Source organism: Ciconia boyciana, chromosome 9 (genome assembly GCF_034638445.1).
Source record: "Ciconia boyciana chromosome 9, ASM3463844v1, whole genome shotgun sequence".
NCBI lineage: Eukaryota > Metazoa > Chordata > Aves > Ciconiiformes > Ciconiidae > Ciconia > Ciconia boyciana.
In genome coordinates this window covers 13,055,228-13,074,066 of record NC_132942.1, presented here as the reverse complement: position 1 = coordinate 13,074,066, position 18,839 = coordinate 13,055,228, and the positions used below count along the sequence as shown (strand labels likewise).

The window sequence follows — 18,839 nt, the reverse complement described above, 5'->3', positions numbered from 1 at the left end:
CGAGGCAATGAAGGAAAGAGCAGACCAAGTCCGAATGATCCATCTTGGGGCTAATGACCTTGTAGTGAAGAAGATGATAACATATGTCAAAGCTCTGATCCCTCTTGCAGGATCATTAACATTCCCAGGCAGTTCCTGCCAGTCAGAAATTTTAACCCTAATGGCCTGATTTTGCTCTAACTAACTGTATAGTTTTGAGCAGTAGTACTCTGCCACTGGAATTCTTTTCCAAGTGATACTTTAGTGATAAGAAAAATTCACAGAACATCTACAGAAAAATCTGTTCAGTTTGTGTAAAGGGGAAAAAAACCCTTTCATGTTGGTATTCATGTTGTAGATAGTGTTAAAATAAAATTAAAATGTAAAAGTGTAAAAAAAAATAAATTTTAAATTAAAGACCTGCATCCTTTGTGTGTAAAAACCGAGTCACAGTGAAGACTCACTTCCACATCAGTTTCAAATTTGGTCAAACCAAGCTAAAATAGCATGTTTGTTATTAATGTTTTTTGTTCCTTTGCCGGGTCTGTTTGTGAGTTTTGTGCACCCGGGTGCCTACCTGCTGCTTGCCTATTTCTCCTTAAGAGCAAAAGCAAAAAAAACCTTTCAGAAACTCTGGAAGAGCCAATAAATTGGCTTTTACCCTTCCAACTAATTTGGTGGAGCCTCCAGGCAGCCTAGCAGAGTGAACAGGGAATGCAAGTAGCTGGCTTTGCCGCTGAGGGCAGTCAGGAGACCCTGTGTTTGAACCCAAGCCTTAATCTTTCACCTCTGGGCCAGCTAGAGATCAGAGCCTTTTGTGAGTTTGTCCGAGCAAAGTTGTGCATGTACTGAAACATCTCATTTTCTTTAATTTTTTTTTTTAAGCAGCACTGAAGCTCTTCCTTGCCCAGCCTGGCTGGTTGCTGCTGCAGCCTGGAGCTGAATTCCAGGTTCTCACTGCAGCCCTCGCACACTGCACTCTTTCCAACGTCACAAACAGAGCGGGGTGTAACACCTCCCTGATAACACAGCCTGTAAACCTCTCCTTTCCAGAAATAACTTCCCTCTGGTTTACATAATTAGTCGTTTTCCGCAAATGCGTGCACGTGTGTGTGAGAGAAAGACAGAAAACAGAGGGGAGACAAGTATTAAGCATCACGTAGCAGCAGCAGACCTGGGCTCAGATTCCTCTCTGCTGCTACTGAAATGGTTTTTAGGGACTTCAGCAGGGAGGGCTGAGATATTGTCCCGGCTGTGCCTGACCTGTCCCCCCGCGCTCGCTGCCGCGGTCCCTCCTTTCTCCAAAACACTTCTGCCAGTGCCAGTGGCCACCACTCTGTCCCGCAGGAAAATGCGATAGTGAAGGCGCGTCCTCCCCGTCTGAGGCTAAATGCACCTTCGCCAACGAAGCGCCCGTGCTGGGAGAGCTTTCAGCTTGCCAAACGCCAAGGGTCGGCTCTGCCCCAGGAGAGCTGGAGAGGAGGCACGCAAGCAGAGGACAGGGAGGCTGTGCGGGCCAGGCTGTCGGCTGGAGGCTCGGCTGGGCTGTGGTGGGAAAGCCCCACCGCTGGCGCCAGCCCACAGCTGCTGTTGCTGCCGAGGAGCGGCAGGAGCCGCCGGGGCTTTCTGACCCCTGGCAGCAAGTGTGTTATTCTGCCTCGGGAAGCTCTGCGGTCTCTGCGGCTGTCTTAGTGCCTAAGGAAGGATAAGAGATAAGAGGAACAGGAGGAGGCAGAACAGGAGGAGATTTTTCACTTGTAAACCCAGATCCTTGAGAGAGACCTGCCAGTTTCATCAGAAAGCAGCTCTGAGTAACTAACCTCTGTGTTTTCTGAGTCAAGCCACAACTACCGCCCACAAAATCCCACCATCGCAGGTGGGACAGGACTGCCGCTCCATCCATGCCCTGTGAACACAAGGGAAATGACCCACGCTGGGCACTGAACCTGCTGCGTGATTCAGCCCATACCCATGCCTGGATGCACAGGGAAACCAGAGCACTCTTTAACCCACCTTGTGAAGCCATTTCTGAGCCCGGCAGTTTGGAAACAACCAGACAATTTGTAACACCACAGCCACCAAATGTGCCCATTCCCCTGAAGGTGACTCCGCAGGAGAAGGGGACGGTGCGTGGTGGCACAGGGACAGCTGGCCAGCTGGGATTTGACCTGTGAGGAGGTGACTGAGCACTGATGGAGTTAATAACCTTGTGAAATTAAAGCTGTCGAAAAGGCATGGTCATTCAAAATCTTTGAGAAGACGCAAATTGCTTTGATTCCACAGCAGTGGGCATCTGGGCATCCTGATGTGTATTCGCTGCAGGCAGCGCCCAGGCTGCTGCTCAGGCAGGGGTCCTCCATGTCGGGGTGTCAGGGAGACCCCCAGGAGCAAGGGGAGATGGGGCTCTGAGCTGGCAGCCTTGCAAAGCCAGGAGGGTTTCAGGATGTCTGCTTGTCTTTGTGAAAAGCTACCTTGTAAACAGAGAGGGAAAGTCTCTTTAACTTATTCACTGTTTTAAAGCTGCATAAAGTAATGCAATGCCAGCAGCCCATTCATCCCGCCTGTACGTAGTAGCCTCTAGCCCAAAGTCTCCTCTGCTCCTGGCCAGGAAAAGGCAAGGAGAAAGGAAGAGCACCTACCTTTGCCTTTACGGACTGGAAGTGGTAACGCAAAGCTAAACTCAGGTGCAAATTCCCCCTCAAGCCCTAACCCTGCTGCCAATCCCACATGTCAAACCCCTGCAACAGGAGGGTTTGGCTGTGCGGCGCGGGGGCAGTGGGTGCACTGGGCATCCGTGGAGCTCCCCTCACTGTGCAGAGACCGCCAGTACCACTACGGGTCTCCCCTCAAATCACAGCAGACATTTCGCAGTATGCATGTGCCAGGAGGGGCTTCCAGCTCAGAGCTGGGGCAGCTCCATGGGAGGGATGTGTAGGGGACTGAGCCATGGGGCAGGACCACCCCTGTGCACTCCTGCTGGGGAAGCATCGCCGATAGGCACACATCACTTCTTCCTTCGATCCATGGCAGCTCTGACCTTCTCTTCCCTACAACCAGGGTGGATTTATTTTTATTCCAACATATCTGTAAACCATGGAGTTGCTAAACTTCTAAAAACTGGAGACCCGAGTTGCTGCGTTGCCTGTTCCAACAGCAGCAAGGAAGCACCAGGGCTCACCGCAGTTCAGGAGATTTACTGGCACAATTACTCATGTTCCCTATAGGGACCGATAAGACTCCACAGCAGTGCTCTGGCGTTGAGTGCCGGCTGCACGCAATGATTTACTGCACACTTCTCCCAGCATTTTGTGCACCTTCAGAGTGCTGACATGAGTGTGGGCTGATTGGGTTATTTATTTAATTTTGTGTTTATGAAGACGATGAACTTCCAGCCCCCCAAGCTGCATGCTGCTTTTTTTTTTCACTTTGTTTCTCTTGGCTCTTCTAAAAGGAAAATCAGGATGTGTTTTACTTTGGAGAAATAAAATTGGCATCAGCTCTGTCTGAGAAGATACCTCTATGATGGAAAATGAGCAAATAAACCACTCACTATAGCTTTCCTTGAAGAGACTAATACACTGTACTGTGCTGAACAGTGCAATTCTGAGAGGAAATGGGGAATATACCAAAGCGATCTCCTTGACCCAAACATTCCAGAGTTTGTCTACTCTGATCATTGCCCTCTTATATTTTACCCAAAGTCATCTTCTTCACTGTGGCAAAATTTCAGAACTTGTTTTATCCAAGAATTCAGGCAATGCTGATCTGGGTTCCCATCCACTTGTGCAGTACGAGAGTTTAATGATTCATGAAGGCATGAGTTTGTTGTTTTGTGTTGAATAAATATCTATGCATGACAAAAGATATGCAAGCAAAATGTTTAAAGGGGAAGACAGCATTTTTCAGATGATTATGGAATTTTGCTTTCAGTCTTATGGTGCACAGAACTCCTGAACACATGCTACAGGCATCCAGAAACCCATATCTATTGCAGTTAATTATTGTACTAATTTTTGCCATATGTTAGTTGAGTGCTCATTGTAAATTCTCCTATCCACTCATTATTCAGAATGATTCCCAAGTCTTTTCAGTGAATGATATTCCAAACCATAGGTTATTAGAACTATGAATCGCAAATATTTATAATGAATTACACAATTTGTCCTGCAACCAGAGAAACAAACCTTTGTATATGACATGTGAGTTGCAATCTCAGCCATTGAAAAATGAATAGGGCATGAATTTTGGATTGTAGCCACACCTGCAGATTTCAGTTCACCATTTGCATGTGTCCTGCCTGAATTTTCCAGTTGGTGGTACACATAAGAACTGAAATAGGTGAATATCGAGGGGTAAAAAAAAAAAAAAGGGTTCTGGCAATTCCTACACTTGCAGAAAGCAAACTTGGAAAACAGGCAAATCAAAATTTTCTTTCAAAGCTGAATATTTAATTCTAATACCCTTTCCCATCATACACATAGATCCAACTCTAACCAAATCCTATCTCCTGGCTGTTCATGACATCTTCAAAACACTTTTTGCGCCATGTCTTACCCCGCCCAAGGGATGGTGTCTCTCACACCAGCTAATGGAGAGTTCAAGAACAAAACAGGTGACAGGAAATCCTTTCCCCATCTTCTGGTTCATGATTTAGGGATAAAGAGGGGTGGTTGCCAGGGGATTAAGAAAGCTGTGGTCACCCTCATATCATGGTCGAGCCACTCTGCAGTCTGCTCCCTCGCCCCATCGCCATTGTGGTTGCATCTGGCCCCAGGTGTGCTGTAAAAAGTCTCTCCCTGCTTGGGTCACCCAGAGCACCACAGTCTTCACAGATCACTTGAAAAATAAATTAAAAAAAGAGAAAGAATGAGAACTGTCTCCCAAGCGGTCTCTCAGTCTGTGTGTGGTGAGGGTGTCTGCCTCTTCTCACTGCCGTGTTTTATCGCACTCTGCTCTTCCTTCTTCTTTTTTTCCCATTCCTAATATAAATGTGAAAAATCCCAAAACGGGAATGTCAGAACATTTTGACACTAAAGTTATCAAAAGAAAAAAAGAAGAAATGCCTTCCCTCCCTGCAAGGCACTCTCACAGGTCAGATGCATCCAAGAGCAATAGTCTGAATTTTAACTGTGACAAACATATTCTTTGCAGTTGCAAACGCACTGGTGAGATGATTGTAAGCAAGGACAGAATGGTTTGGACAGGTAGAGCTGAAGGAAAGTTCAGATCTTCTCAAGATTGGAAGTAGAGCAGAGTTAGAAATCCCAGTCCTACTGTCAACCACTCCTGACTCCCTTTGAGGCTAAATGACTCATGTCAGCTTAATACCAAATTGCAAATCTCTGCAGTTTTGGGGGGAGGAACTCTGTCCTGCTCTTCACTGCTCTCCCTGCCAGAGTATAAAAAGCAGCTGTAAAATCCCACTTGCACAACTTCCCCATTTGCAGAAGCTCTTGGTCAGGAAGAAACAACTTTGAGGTTGGAAAAGAAGTGTGTGAACCAGGTCCAGCACCTACACAGCTCCTCAGTTGGGCTGGTATGAAGCCAACCCATACAGGAAGGTTTCAATATTTCAGCTGCTGGGCACAAACCCCTTGTATTTCCATGCTAGTAAAGCAAATGTATGTTATACCTTGAGAGAACCTGCCTCACTAAATTTCTTTTCCGTTCATGCTGAGTTCAATCTTTTTGCACTTAACAGAGGAGCACTGAAGAAATACAAATTCCTCTAGTGAGGTTAACTGTCCAAAGACTACAGTTAGTCAGTTTTCCTTTAATCCCCACACCTCTATCATCATCAGTGCATAATCTGCACCAGGGAAAGAAGTCATGCTTTTCTCATCAGTTACAAAGCTGAGGAAAACAGAAAATAATTGCTCTCTGAAGTGCTGATGTGCAGAGCCACATCCCTCTGGCATGCGGAGGTAGGAGCGGATGCGGCAGCAGGAAGCAAGTGCCTTCTGCAGAGCTGGAGTGATATGGAAAGGCAGGAGATAATCTGTCTTGCGCTTGTAGCATGTTGAAGAGAGGCAATGTGCTCTTATCCATAAAAGTACTCATAAAAGCTATAAGTGGACAAGATGCCCTGTGCAGGTTTGGTTCTTGTGGGGCCTTTTGCAATGGTTGTCACATCTAGATTGACAGGATTGTTATACATTTCCATGGATAACGTGTATGTGGGAGCAGAGTGGAACAAGTGGGAGGGAGAAGCTGGAAATGAGGAAAGCCTGATCTCAGCTCCATGGTGGGATCCACCATTTACTGCAGCTCACCAGAACCTCCCCAGTTGGCTGGGGCGGCCAAGACCATGGCCACCCCTAGCTTTGGAAGGCAGGTGAGTCTTCACATTTGCTTTGGCCATCACAGGGACATCGATATGTTTAAAAAGAGTCTCAAAATGAGGAGTTTGTCAGCTCAGGGACACTCAGCACAGAATGAAGGAAACCCCCAGCAGCTCAGCCCTCCTGGAGGTGTGCAGAGCCTCCCTGGCTGCTCGCTCTCTCGGGAGCCCGTCTCCATTGCCCAGTGTCCCCAGGGCAGTGCTGGCCTGAGCCTGCCTGTCCCACAGGGCACAGGCAGGACGATGAGGTCTCACAGCAAGACAACTTAGTGCAAAAGCAGTGAGACAACTTGGAGACATGAGGAGGCACCAGCATTGCCATCTGCCATGCTTGGAGGTCAAATGTCAGCACGGACTCAAGCAATTCACCTTCTGGGCTGACGTGCTCCCTGCCCTCCACATCTCAAACCCACAACTAAGAGAGGCTCCCTGTTGTCTCTCTGCCTTGTATACTTAACAAAAGGTATCTTGTTGCTGTGCTTACTAGCCAAAATAGACACCACTCTCTCTTTCTTTGTGTTTAGGCCACTGGGCTGGCCCCGTGGTGAGAGCATGGAGCCACCTCCATTAACCAGGGACGACGGGACCAGGCCCTCCCTCCCCTTCTCCCCATGCAGGGACGCCTTTCCAGTGTTCGCCCCTGCAGCTCCCCAGCCAGAGGTACCGGCTGGCTCGCTGCGGGATGGCGCGCTGCCTCCAACAAGGGCTGCTCGCTCAGTCCTCCTAACCGCAGCACAGGATCATCTGGCTTGCCCCTGCGAGCACGGGTCCAATAGAAATACAGGCTGACCGTGGCACACATCCATCACAGACAGAGGGCTCTGGAACCATAGCCCCCAAACAGTTTTTAATCAGCAGGCGATAACTACGTTGTAATGTCCTTCATGACTTAAAAAGCTTGAGAGGTCTGTCTCAAGGTTGTGACAAGCCCTGCCCCATCTCCCATCCATTATATGGCTCAGGACTCCTTCCAAAGTTTCAGAGATCATTGCAGAAGGGAGCCTGGGGCAAAACAGCAGATCAGACTCAGCTGGGAAGTGCTCAGTGTCTGATTTAGTCTCCAGATGGGTTCAGCTCTGAACACAACTATGGTTACCAAGTCCTCATCTGCATGTGAAGAGCCATGAATCCATTTACCAAAAGAACCAAATCTCCTCTAGACAGTTGCATAGAAACACCTATGGGTGTTTTCAGAGATTGCAGTTTGTTCTGATATTACAGGAGATAGATAGATAATTGTTCTTCCCTGCCTTCCTCCATGCTCTGCCTCCCACCTCTCTGCTCGGTGAGGAGAAGACAGCAGAGGGTGCCTCATACCACAGAGCCCTCCAAACCCCTCTGCACCCCCACAGCGCACAGCCCACACGCTCTCTCTTGCAATGAACACGTTGTGGTACTCCGTGAAGGGTGGGGTGTGTGAGGTGTGGGGTTCAGATTCACTGGACCCCAAACTGCCAACCAGCAGGACTATGTCCTGTAGCCTGTGTGAGGCACGCTCAGCTCCCAGGGCTCCCACAGAGCTGGGTGCCACTGCCTTGCACAAGGGCAGGCTTTGACTGGGTTACAGGAACAGGCAGACACCCCAGCATTTTCTGAGCTGCTACAACACAATGGCAAGCATCCCCCCTCCCAGAGAGCCACTGAAGTGCCCCAGCAGGCTCAAGGCATTTGGGGAAGTTCATCCTTTGCCTTTCATTAGTTCAGAAGATGCAGCAGTGGCTGGTGGGGCTACAAAGGCAGAACCTGAGAAGGGGCAATGGGGGTCATGATGCCTTTGCTAGAGAAGATGGAGTAGGCAGCCTCCCTCAAGGTGCTCCCCGTGGGGTCAAGTTGTTCCCCTCAGACCAAACAGCAGGGCTTGCCAAAACGCATACACAACTTCTGCATTTTCTCAACTCTTTCCTGAACACACCTCTGGAGAAACTGCAATGCCAACACTTATCTGTTATCTACAAACCCAGTTTTTTTGAGCACCCTAAGGATTTCTGGACACTTCTCTTGCCCCCTCCCTTTTTAAACAGTTAATCCATCAGTTATTTCAAATGCAAAGCGAAACCAATCCTTTACGAACACTCTAGAGAAGTACTCTTTCTAGTGACTCCAGGCATTTTGCAGCATCCGAGAAACACTCACCTTAGTACATGAGTCGATCCGTTTATTGTGGTGGTGGAACAGGGGACCGTCTGCCCCAAGATGGAAGGCCTTCGGTATCGCTCATCACCACAGCACAGTATGATGAGGAAGGCACGTCTGAAAGACTTGTTCAGGAAGGCATAGAGGAAAGGGTTCAACCCTGAATTGATGTAGCCCAGCCACAGGAAAGCCGTCCACAGCTTCCCCGGCACCGTGTAGTTTATGAAAGGGTCCACTATGTTTGTGATAAAGAAGGGGGCCCAGCACAGGCAGAAGCACCCCATGATGATGCACAGGGTCTTGGCAGCTTTGGTCTCAGTCTTCATGCGGTGCGTGCTGTGCTGGTCCGGGTGCTGCTGCCGGCCGTCGGTGGGGGCCCCCGCGCGCTGCAGCACCCGGATCTGGCGGGCGTGCTCCCTGGCCGTCACGTAGATGCGGTAGTAGGCCAGCACCATCAGGAGGAAGGGAATGTAGAAGGCCACCACGGAGCAGGTAATGGCGTATGGCTTGTTGACCATGAATATGCAGTAAGTGGAGTTGGAAGCCTTGTTGAACTGCCTTTGCTGAATCTGGGGGCAGGGGGAGGAAGGACAAGGACAAAAAAGGACAGAAGTTCAGCACTGCTCCTCTGATACCAGCAGTCTGTTTGCCAGGACACCTCACCACCACTTTCCAATTCTCTCTCCTCCCTCCCCTCTGCCATCCGTGGTACCTGCCTTACCCTCTCCTGCCTGTGCTCACACCATGGGCTCTCCAGCCCTGCTAGTCCCCAGGTCTGCAGGACCAGTCCACGTTTCAGCTCCAGCATCCTAGAGCATGCCTCAACCTGGCCAGTGAAAATCAGCCTAACTCCCCAGTTCAGACACAGCAAAGGAGAATAACTTCACTTTGTGCCATGCTTTTTTGCAGTGCTCACTGCTCTGTTCATCAGGGCGTGGTTTTACACCAAGGATGCACAAGTTTCACCCATTCAAGTCCCACAGGGGTATTAGAGAAAGACCAGATGGACAGGGAAGGGACTGGGCTGCAGCATCTGGGAGGCAGCTCCAGGCTGGGGGTGACGCTGAGCTTCCCAGGCACAGGGGCTGTGGGCAGGAGAAGTCTCCAGGTTGAGTCCGTAGGCCGAGATCTGGTCAATGACTTGTGATGGAAACAGAGACAGCAGATGAAGAAAGGGGCCTTGCATGTGAGTTTGGGGAGCAGGGGGCATAACTGGGACAGATAGGATTTCTCTGAGGCTATTCTTGCTACAAAACAATGTCACTGCAGGTCCATCAGGCCCATAATTTCTGGTGTTTATTCCAACAAGAGAATAACCCTGTCTCCTATCTAAAACTATAATATAAAAAATATTTATTAAAGTATTTAACTTATTTAAATTTATTCAAATTTATTTATTTAAATAATTTATTTAATTATTCATAAATTGGCAAGTAAGGAAGTTTACCTCTAAAATAAACTATGAAGCATTTTCACTAGGTGGTGTTTGAACCTTGTGCTACCTCTCAGCATGCAGCTACTGAAATCTGCACAGTGAATGTCAGCAAGTTACAAGGAAGGGCAGGGCTTGCACTGGTGTTTAGAAAGTCTGGTACAGACAGCTGGGTATCAAGTCTTTTCTGAAAAGGTGGGGGCAAAAAATCAGTGGAAGAAATCAGATACCTGACATGGTTTGTTGAATAAACAAAATCTACCTCCCTTTTCTACCAGCTGCATATCCTAAAGGTGCTTGTCTGGAAGCAATTTTGGCTTTATCGCCTTGTCTAGAGGCTTGGCAGCTTGCACCTGCTATTCTCCGTGAGCCAAAAAGTATTCATATCTCCTTGACTGAGACTTGGCATAGAAGATGCCACATCTCTTTAAACAAGCTCTTCTAAATAAGGTGTTTTCACAGTTTGCCATTTTTTAATTCCTGTGTCTCCAGATTGGAAGGAGAGCAGATTTGCAGCTCTTAACTCCTTGCCCTGCAAACGGGATCCTGCAAGTGAAGCCAGACTGTGGTAGGGAAAACTGACCCTGCTGAAATGACTTGCACGGGGGAACTTCGTCTTCTCCCCCACCTTCAACACTCACCACCAAGACAGGGCATATTGATGGGACTGGCCCAAAGCACCATCCCTTCTGCGGAAGTCTGGGTTTCCCAGCTCTCCAAACATGGCTAGCACAGCAAGGAAGGACCCTCAGGTTCAGCCAACAGTGGCCAGCACTCGCCGAGAGCTGCAGAGGCCAAGGGGAACCAAGGACTCCCACGGTGCCCATCGGGAGCCAGCTGGGGCTTGGCATGTTTTCAAAGGACTACTCACTGAACTGATTAGTAGACGCAGGTAAAATCTGCTCCCAGAGCCACTACTGTCTTTGTGACAGTCCTTCCAGGACAGAGTCATTTCAAACACCTTTAAAGACACCCTCCAGAAATTCAGCAGCCCCTGTGCATTGATAACAAGAAGTTTCTCCTTCAGCCTCTCTTGTCTTCTTTTCTCTGAATATTGCTTTTCAAAGAAGAATATACAGCACTGAATATATTTGATACCAGGCTGGTGTACCTCCTTAGCTACTCACCAGATCAATGATGCCAATGCTATTCCAGCCTTGCATGATAGGGAGGAAAGAAATAAATGTCGGGATTACCCAGCATCCTCCAAGCATTACAGCGATGCGCAATGGAGTCATCTTGTTCCTGTAAACCAGAGGCTGGCAGCAGATAGCATAGTACCTGCAAGGAGAAAAGCGAGAGGACAACCGCCATCAAAGGAGACTTCCAGGTCTTAAAAAAATAAAACTGTAAAGCATTTTCTCCAGCTTGTTTCTCCTGTCTTTCAAAATAAAGAAAAAAATGAGTCTATAGCCTATTTCCATTGACTGCCTCTCACACAAAGAGCTCAGGATATTTTCACAGCATGAGTAAATCAGGTTTCATAGTGCCTTGCAGGGGAAAGCCAGTATTTTCTGTTTTCCAGCTAGGGAAAATGAGGCACAGCTTAATGCCGTGGTTTGTCTGAGGTCACAGAGCAAGGGAGTGACTTCATATTCAGCCCTCCTCTCCCTCTGCACTTAGTCACAAAGCTGTCTGCACCCTCCTTACCACGATGAATGAGTCCACCTTCCTTCCATTTAGCCATAACTGAGTAAATGTTGGGGGTTTCCTAACTGCGATGGACATTTATTTTGACAAGACTGCAAAAGCTGTTATTGCAAATTAACGAAGTGTTTCAAAGCTGTGAATATGTCAGTAAAATGAAGTGTGTTTTTCCGTAACCAAGCCCCCTTTCTACCTCCCAGGAATTAGCCTCTTGTCTGGCTGGGCTTTAACCTTCTGCCACAAGGACAGGGCAAATGCCTGCACAGGGCTTCTAGTCTTTTCACAGCCAAGGGGACATGCCCTGTGCTCTCCTTTCTCCTCCTGATCCATCCAACATATTCATAGTACAATAGGTCGCTGTTCTTAAAATAACAACTAGCTATGAACTAAAAATGTCTTCTCAAAGAGATACAAAATCAACTCTTCTGTCTGTTTGGTCCCTGTACTACCCACCTGCTAGCAGATTTCTACATCAGGAAGGTGTATCAAACCTAAAACTGGAAATCTCTTTGCTCTGAAATTAATATAGGCCCATAAGCATAGCAGATCAGCAACCATAGAATCCTACTGCAGATTTTTGGTGGTTCTGACCTGACAGTCTGCCTCAGGTTCCCAGTGAAACGTTTTTGATCTTTAGAGTTTTGGATTTCAGCACACATTGTACAGGCCAGTACTTATGTCCCCACTGCTGCGACAGGGAACTGGGGTCCAGAGACACAAGAAACGCCCATAAATTCTCAGCTCTTCTAAGTAATGAAGTATATAATTCAGCTATGTGCCTGATGAATATATTTTCTTAGTGAATTAATAATGATCATCTAGTAGATGCAGTTTCCAGATTTGATAAGCACAGAAATTATGCCATATGGTGCCCCATAGCATATGAGCACTGCATTGAAGAAGTGGCCACAGTTTCAAAAACTATTTATAAAGGGAATGAATTACCTCTGTCAGAGATTTTTTGAGTCAAGCCTCACATCAAGGCATAATGTGTATGTAGAGAGAGCCTCCCTGCTGAATGCCTATAGAAATCGATTTTATGAGGTCAGTAGAACCATGAATTAGAGACATTAAATTAGCAAACACACACTGAAGCTGGACCACTAACCTGAGATGCTTGCAGCACATTAAAATAAGACATATGTGAATGCACACATACACACAGTTCATGTGTTTGCATTAGAGAGATGTCCTTGAGGTGCACAATTTATTTCATCAAGATTTGAGTGGGAACTAAAGTTTTGTGCTAAACAGGCACAAAAGTCCAAGAATTTCTAAATTTTCTTAAAGACTTTTTTTTTAAAGTCATGTGGAGTCAACTGAATTGCTTTATTTTGATAAAATCGGATGATATATTCCACACAAAGGGTTGAAATAATATCAAAGTGTCAAAAGAAAACATTTTTTAAAAGTCTCTTTGAAACAAGATTCAAAATGTCACAGGGGAAAAATGTTGAAACAAGCATTCAATTTGATCATTTCTACATTCTTTTCTGGTTTCGTGTGTGCATGAAAATCAGCCTGTTCCTCTGAAAAGTTTCACTTTCAAAGAAATGGCATATTTGACAGTAACTGTTCTTGTAGAGCATTGGGTGAAATGTTCCTCCCGTGGAGCTCATGCTAACAGCCATGGCAGTCAGTGGGTCTGATTCCTGTCCCCACTAACACAGCCCTCACATCCCTCCCACCAGGGAGAAGGAGAAGCTGAATAATTTACAGGAATAGGATTTACTTAGTTATGGAGCTTGCCTTCATTGGATCACGAGTTGAACAAGCACGGGTATCCAGCCTCGAAGATATGCAAAACTCAATGGGTAAGGCCATGAGTGACCTAATTAAAGGAAGACAGATTTAAGTTTGAGTTTGGCCCTGTTTTGAGAGGAGGGCTGGATCAGAGACCTCCAGAGGTCCTTTCCAACCTACATTTTTCTGAGTCTATCAGACAGTGAGGATCATCATGGTCAGATTTCAATATCTTAATGACTTCAGAGGATAGAATAAATATTTCCTTTGTTCCTAGGATAACTACGCTCCTCATGACAGCCACAATGTGTTGTATAACCTTGTCCTGTGTTGCTAGAGCTTATTGTGTTTGGTTTTCCCCCTGCTCTCCAGATTTTCTTCCCCCAGGAAATAAACTGACCTTTGAATTCAAACAGGTATTTACAGTAATGTTTTTGACTGCTTCTTAGAACAGATGGTCCTTCTCTTGGCATTATGTGCAACTGCTCTTCTGACTCTAAACACAAGGGAGATATATCTGGCATATTTAATTGCTTACTATTCAAGAGACACCTACTGGAAAGGGCTACTCAGTGCTGGACAGCAAAGGATTCCTGTGACATACCTGATGGCAAGTTACGGCAAGTCACAAGAAACTACATCTATTTGCAGAAAGGGCAAAAGAAGAAATTCAATAAATAAATGGGAAAGAACAGCCAAGACACCAGCTACCGTTTCACAAGTTGAATAAGCAAACAGAAAAGGAAAACCATGATACATTGCTAATTAACTACAGCAGGAAAAAAATTCTGCCAAGCAGTTCGAGTTACTACATCTCTGTACTTCTATCTCTGCTGCAGCTGACAGCATTACACTGACTTGTACATGCTATTAAAGGCCATTAGAGTAAAAAATGTGCCTGTAAAAATGACATCTTAAGCTCTCATATTTCTTCTCTCCCAGTGATTCAGCAGCAATTTTCCTCCACTTACATGTCAAAAGATTATATATATCTATTTTTTGCTAACTGCTGCTACCGTGACTTCCGTTGTGTTCAGAAAGTTGAGCTGGGTTCCTCCTGCCCTACACTGTTATTGGTAACAAGGTTCCACAATCAGAGTGTGGGTGACAATTTTGCTGATGGTGAGGGAGGCAGAGAAGCACCCTGTCCGCTTTTCCATAGCTCAGCAGGATTTCCATTCAATGGCCCAGACAGTCAGATAATAGAAATCTGTGTATGTTAACAGAAGTCATTGAAGTCACACCAATTTTTGCAGTGGCTGGTGATTTGATGTATGTGATCGTTTGGGCATTTAAGCAGCTATTTATTCACTGAGAGAAAAGTAATTATATCTCTAACATTATCAATAGTTTTAGTCAAAAGCTGAAATAAAGACATTTTCTTATTCTACATTTCTGCTTTCTTTCAAGCTAGAGCTGTTTTCCTGTGCTCATAAAGAATATCTGTTACATACTGGTATGACAGTGTGATGGATGAATATAAAATGTAATACATACACATGATTAATACCGTGTCCAAGTTTAATTAAATATTAATTCTTACTATTATCAGCCAAGACCCATGTTTCTGCAGTTCCTTGAAAATGTTAACTTCCACGATACCTACAGCAGAGCAGATGATGCGAAACACATCCTCTCCTCCACCTCTGTTATGACATTGTTTGCTGAAGGGGAAATACAAGAATCCCTTCCTGGAGCTGTACATCTTCCAAGTAGCTCCATAAAGCAAAGGTTATTATAATACTTTTCCTTTCCCATAGCAGATATTTGCCACATGAATGAATCAAGTGCTAACATTTTACACATGGCTCAAAAGAACAAATCCATAGCTTTTATGGCCACTGCAGATATGTCCAGCTACTGAGGACTTGTGACCTGCCCAGCAACACTTGGTGGCTCCGAGAAACACTGCAGTGGCCAGACTCTGTCTTGAGGAACATCAATGTGATGCTCCTTGGTCTTCCAGTGGAAGGTCCAGTGATATGGATGTGTGGGGGACCGATTAGTGCCAAGTGGACCAATTCCCAGAAGTGGACCTCATGTGTTACGAACACTCTCCCAGTATCTCCGAGGGGATGCAGGTGCACCTCTATTATGTTCACGAAAGCTATAAAAAACTTTCAAGGTTCAGTGATGCAGTGCCCCAATCTGTGGGACAATTTTTCCTCCATATTCCTACATTCATCACCAGCAGGAGCTGCCACAGTCACATTGGAGCAGCCTCATATACACAGTGTCCACAAGCTGTAAGAGCAAAATGTTTTATCCTTTCCCGACAGGACTTGCACTTTGCATGCTGGCAAGCTCCCTTTACGGTCATAAAACCAGAAAGCAGATATAAATGCCTGATGAACTGTACATCAGCAACACATTTGTACCTAACAGCCTTCAGCACTTTGGGTAGAGAAGACATAATATCACATTCCTCAGCAGCAGGATCATGGACAGCTTGCCTAATGTTAAACTTGTGTATATGTGAAGACAGGAGATGGCAGATAAGAGGGAAGCTGTGAAGCCAAAGAGAAAACAGACAGAAAATGAACCTCAGTTATATTCTTGCGTTGTATGACTGAATGCTGAATCTGCTGTGCTGGTCCAAGGCTTTCATGGAAATTTAAGTATTGTAAATCATGGGTGTTTGCTGTTGCCATTTTGCCTGTATGAAAAATCCTGCGCATACATGCACACACATGTATGCACGCTCCTTGTATCACACCCTGCCTTTCCTCCAGGAAAAAAATAATAAAAAAACCCCAATTCTTGAAAAGCACATCAACTTTTAAGTGATGACACCTGTAATTATTACAAGTTTATAGCTTCTAGGTTCTTAGAGAAGAGAAAGGAAAAGTGGAGGGACTGAAAAACAGCATTGCATTTCAACACACTGGTGACCTAGATCTGACGGCAACATAATTTAGCTGTGGTCCATGGCAAGGATGGCTATTTGTGGTAGTGACTATCTGCATACTCATCAAGCACCAACACAATGAGACTCCAGTTGTGACCGGGATCTGTGGTCAAGATTGAAATCAAGGGCCCAAAAATCTAGGTTACCGTCTGGGCCAGTAACGTTAACATACACTAGTTTTTGTGGTTAAAGAGAAGCAAGCAGTGATACAGCAGCCAGCACATCTGGCCACCCATCAGCCTGGACATCCAAGTGCCTCCTCCAGCCCATGGTGCCGTAAAAGCTGCCCTGGACACATTTCCAGAGAGCAGTCCTGGAGTCCACAGCTCCTGCCTCAGCATCAGTGATGCTCTAATCACATCGCTACTCTTTCCTTGCCTTCTGGGCATTACAGAAATATAATTACTTAGCTGCATCAGATTATTCCTTGCCCTTGGACAAAAATTAAGAGTACCCCCTTGGTTTGCAATACAATTTTATTTGAGCTACGTGTATGTAGACACTACCCTGAAAGAAGCTCTTTAGATATCACAGACAGACAAATACACACCCACCTTTACTAAACAGACTGGTTCTGTGGGTGGCCCACATTTAAAACCATTTGGTGTCATGTGCATGTATAAAATTATATACATACTGTATGTTTTATCATCATTGGGGCCAAAATGAGCTGAGGAAAATTTACTGAATACTAATACTGAATAATTTTTTTACCTCCCTTAAAGAATCTAGAAAAAAGAAGACAAGAAGATGGGAAAACTGTGGGTGCTATTAGCTCTCTCTCCCAAAGTCAGGGTGCAACAACCATGCCCATACAGGCTCTGTGCCTGTATGTGTCTGCTGAACTGTGCCTTAAACACCAAAGTGGGAACGATTCATATCTGATTTCCTGAGGAAAGAGAGGCCAAAGAAACGCAACAGGAGAGAGCCAGACTCCACCAGCTGCCACCACAGGGGACCCTGCTCCTAGCCCAACAGCGGGAGGAGGCTGAGCCCGGCAGAGGGGCTCCCGGGGGCTGCCTCCCCAGGCAGCCAGCTCAGACGCTGAAGATACTGAACTGTATTGATGGAAGACTCTTGCGGGCGACAAGGACATTTATTTCAGAAGCTTCTTCTCCTTGCAGGACACAAGTTACATATAAGGATTTGGCTAGTTTGGAAAATCCTCTTCTTTGTCTTTTTGGAGCTCTGTGCTGGTGCGCTCCACAAAACCCCAATTTGAGCGTGGTTTTGCACACTCCTCCTCTCCCTCAGTTAAGCCAGACTGGGCCAGAGTCTTCTGCTGAACCCTGACCAAGCGACCAAGTCTAAGGAGCCAGGATGTCAATTGATTTGTGCCTGTGTGAAATTAAAACAACGCTACTGGCTTTGCTGATATTTCAGTTAAACCAGATTCTGGCCTCCACATAACCAGATTTTTACTTTTTTTTGGAGAGAACAGCTCTTTTCCTTTTTCCCACTGAGCAAATAAGCTATGGTCTCTGACTGTGCCAAATAAAACAATAAAATGCATCGCTGGTCCAGAAAAAAAAAATGTCCTAAAATGATTACATCTAACAAAATTAAATTCTTATTAGAAAAACAACGGCCTGCTGGTGTTGAGATAATTACACTGAGAAAAATGCTAAAGAGAACAGTTAATTGGAACTGGATAAATTTAGCTAGTAATACAAACAAACGTATGTTGCCAAATGGAGATAGAGGACTCCTTCATGGTCCCCATGCGGGTTGGTGTATGTGGACGGTTATTGGCAGCAACAGTGGCAAAATAAATTACCGTATTTCTAGAGGGTTTGTAAAGATTAATAAAGGACAGTGCATCCCTCAGGCTGTACCATGACCATCTGCTCTGTTATTTTTCTTAATGCTCTCAGACCTGAATTCTGCAAATCCTGTTAGTTTTCTTGCTGAGCTGAGTGCCGACAGAGATAACTCCGCAGTTACGTGTCGCGTCTCGCAGCCCTCGTGGGCGGTCTCCATTTGCCCTTGCTCAGCCCCTTCCCGTGCTGCCTCTCTGTTCCTCCACCTAAGCACCTGGGAGCTGTACGAGATCAGGCGCCTCTCCAGCTGAAAAGGGCATGGGGCACTTATGCCCTGGTTCAAAACTATAGCTGAAATTTGTGTCATATAATCAGATTGCGGACTGCCTAATCATTACTTACTGATAGCTATTTAAAACCTAATAAGTCTCCCCACTAATAACCTCCCCCCCCGCCCCTGGCCAGCCAGCAGATGTTTCGCAGAGCACAGCTGGGCGCTGCTGCTTTCTCCCTGTCCTTGAGAAAGACATCATGCTGCTGACCTCCAACCCCACCATGGCCCAAGCTTCCTTTGGCGAGCCAGTCAATCCCCCTGCGCCTCGGCTGCGTTGGCTGTAACACCATGCAAAAGACAGGAGCACAGAGAGCGATGTGATGCAGCATCAGAAACAGTGGGCAGCAGGCAGGGCAGGCAGAGCCGGCGACCACCTGAGCCAAGCCCCCCCTGTGCCCCCTGCGCGTGCTCTCATACCCGCGTGCCCTCCCACCCCGTGCAGGGAGAGGGCTCCGCTGCAGACGGCCTTCCGCTGCAGAGCACCGGGGTTTGGGAATCTCTAAAACATCATCTCTCTCAAGGGACTGTGCTAATTTGATGTCTGAACAGTACATTAATGTTAA

At 46.3% G+C, this 18,839-nt stretch overlaps 1 protein-coding gene across 2 annotated transcripts in view; it reads right to left on the bottom strand.

Moving 5' to 3' along the window:
- HTR4 (5-hydroxytryptamine receptor 4) overlaps window positions 1–18,839 on the bottom strand; it is a 98,513-nt gene that overhangs the window by 47,196 nt on the left and 32,478 nt on the right. For both annotated transcript variants that reach the window (XM_072873511.1, XM_072873512.1), the window contains exons 4-5: window positions 11,012–11,165; window positions 8,453–9,021 (exon numbers count right to left, since the gene is read on the bottom strand). In XM_072873511.1, coding sequence (XP_072729612.1) covers window positions 8,453–9,021; window positions 11,012–11,165 — 723 coding nt within the window. The remainder of the gene's footprint in view (window positions 1–8,452; window positions 9,022–11,011; window positions 11,166–18,839) is intronic.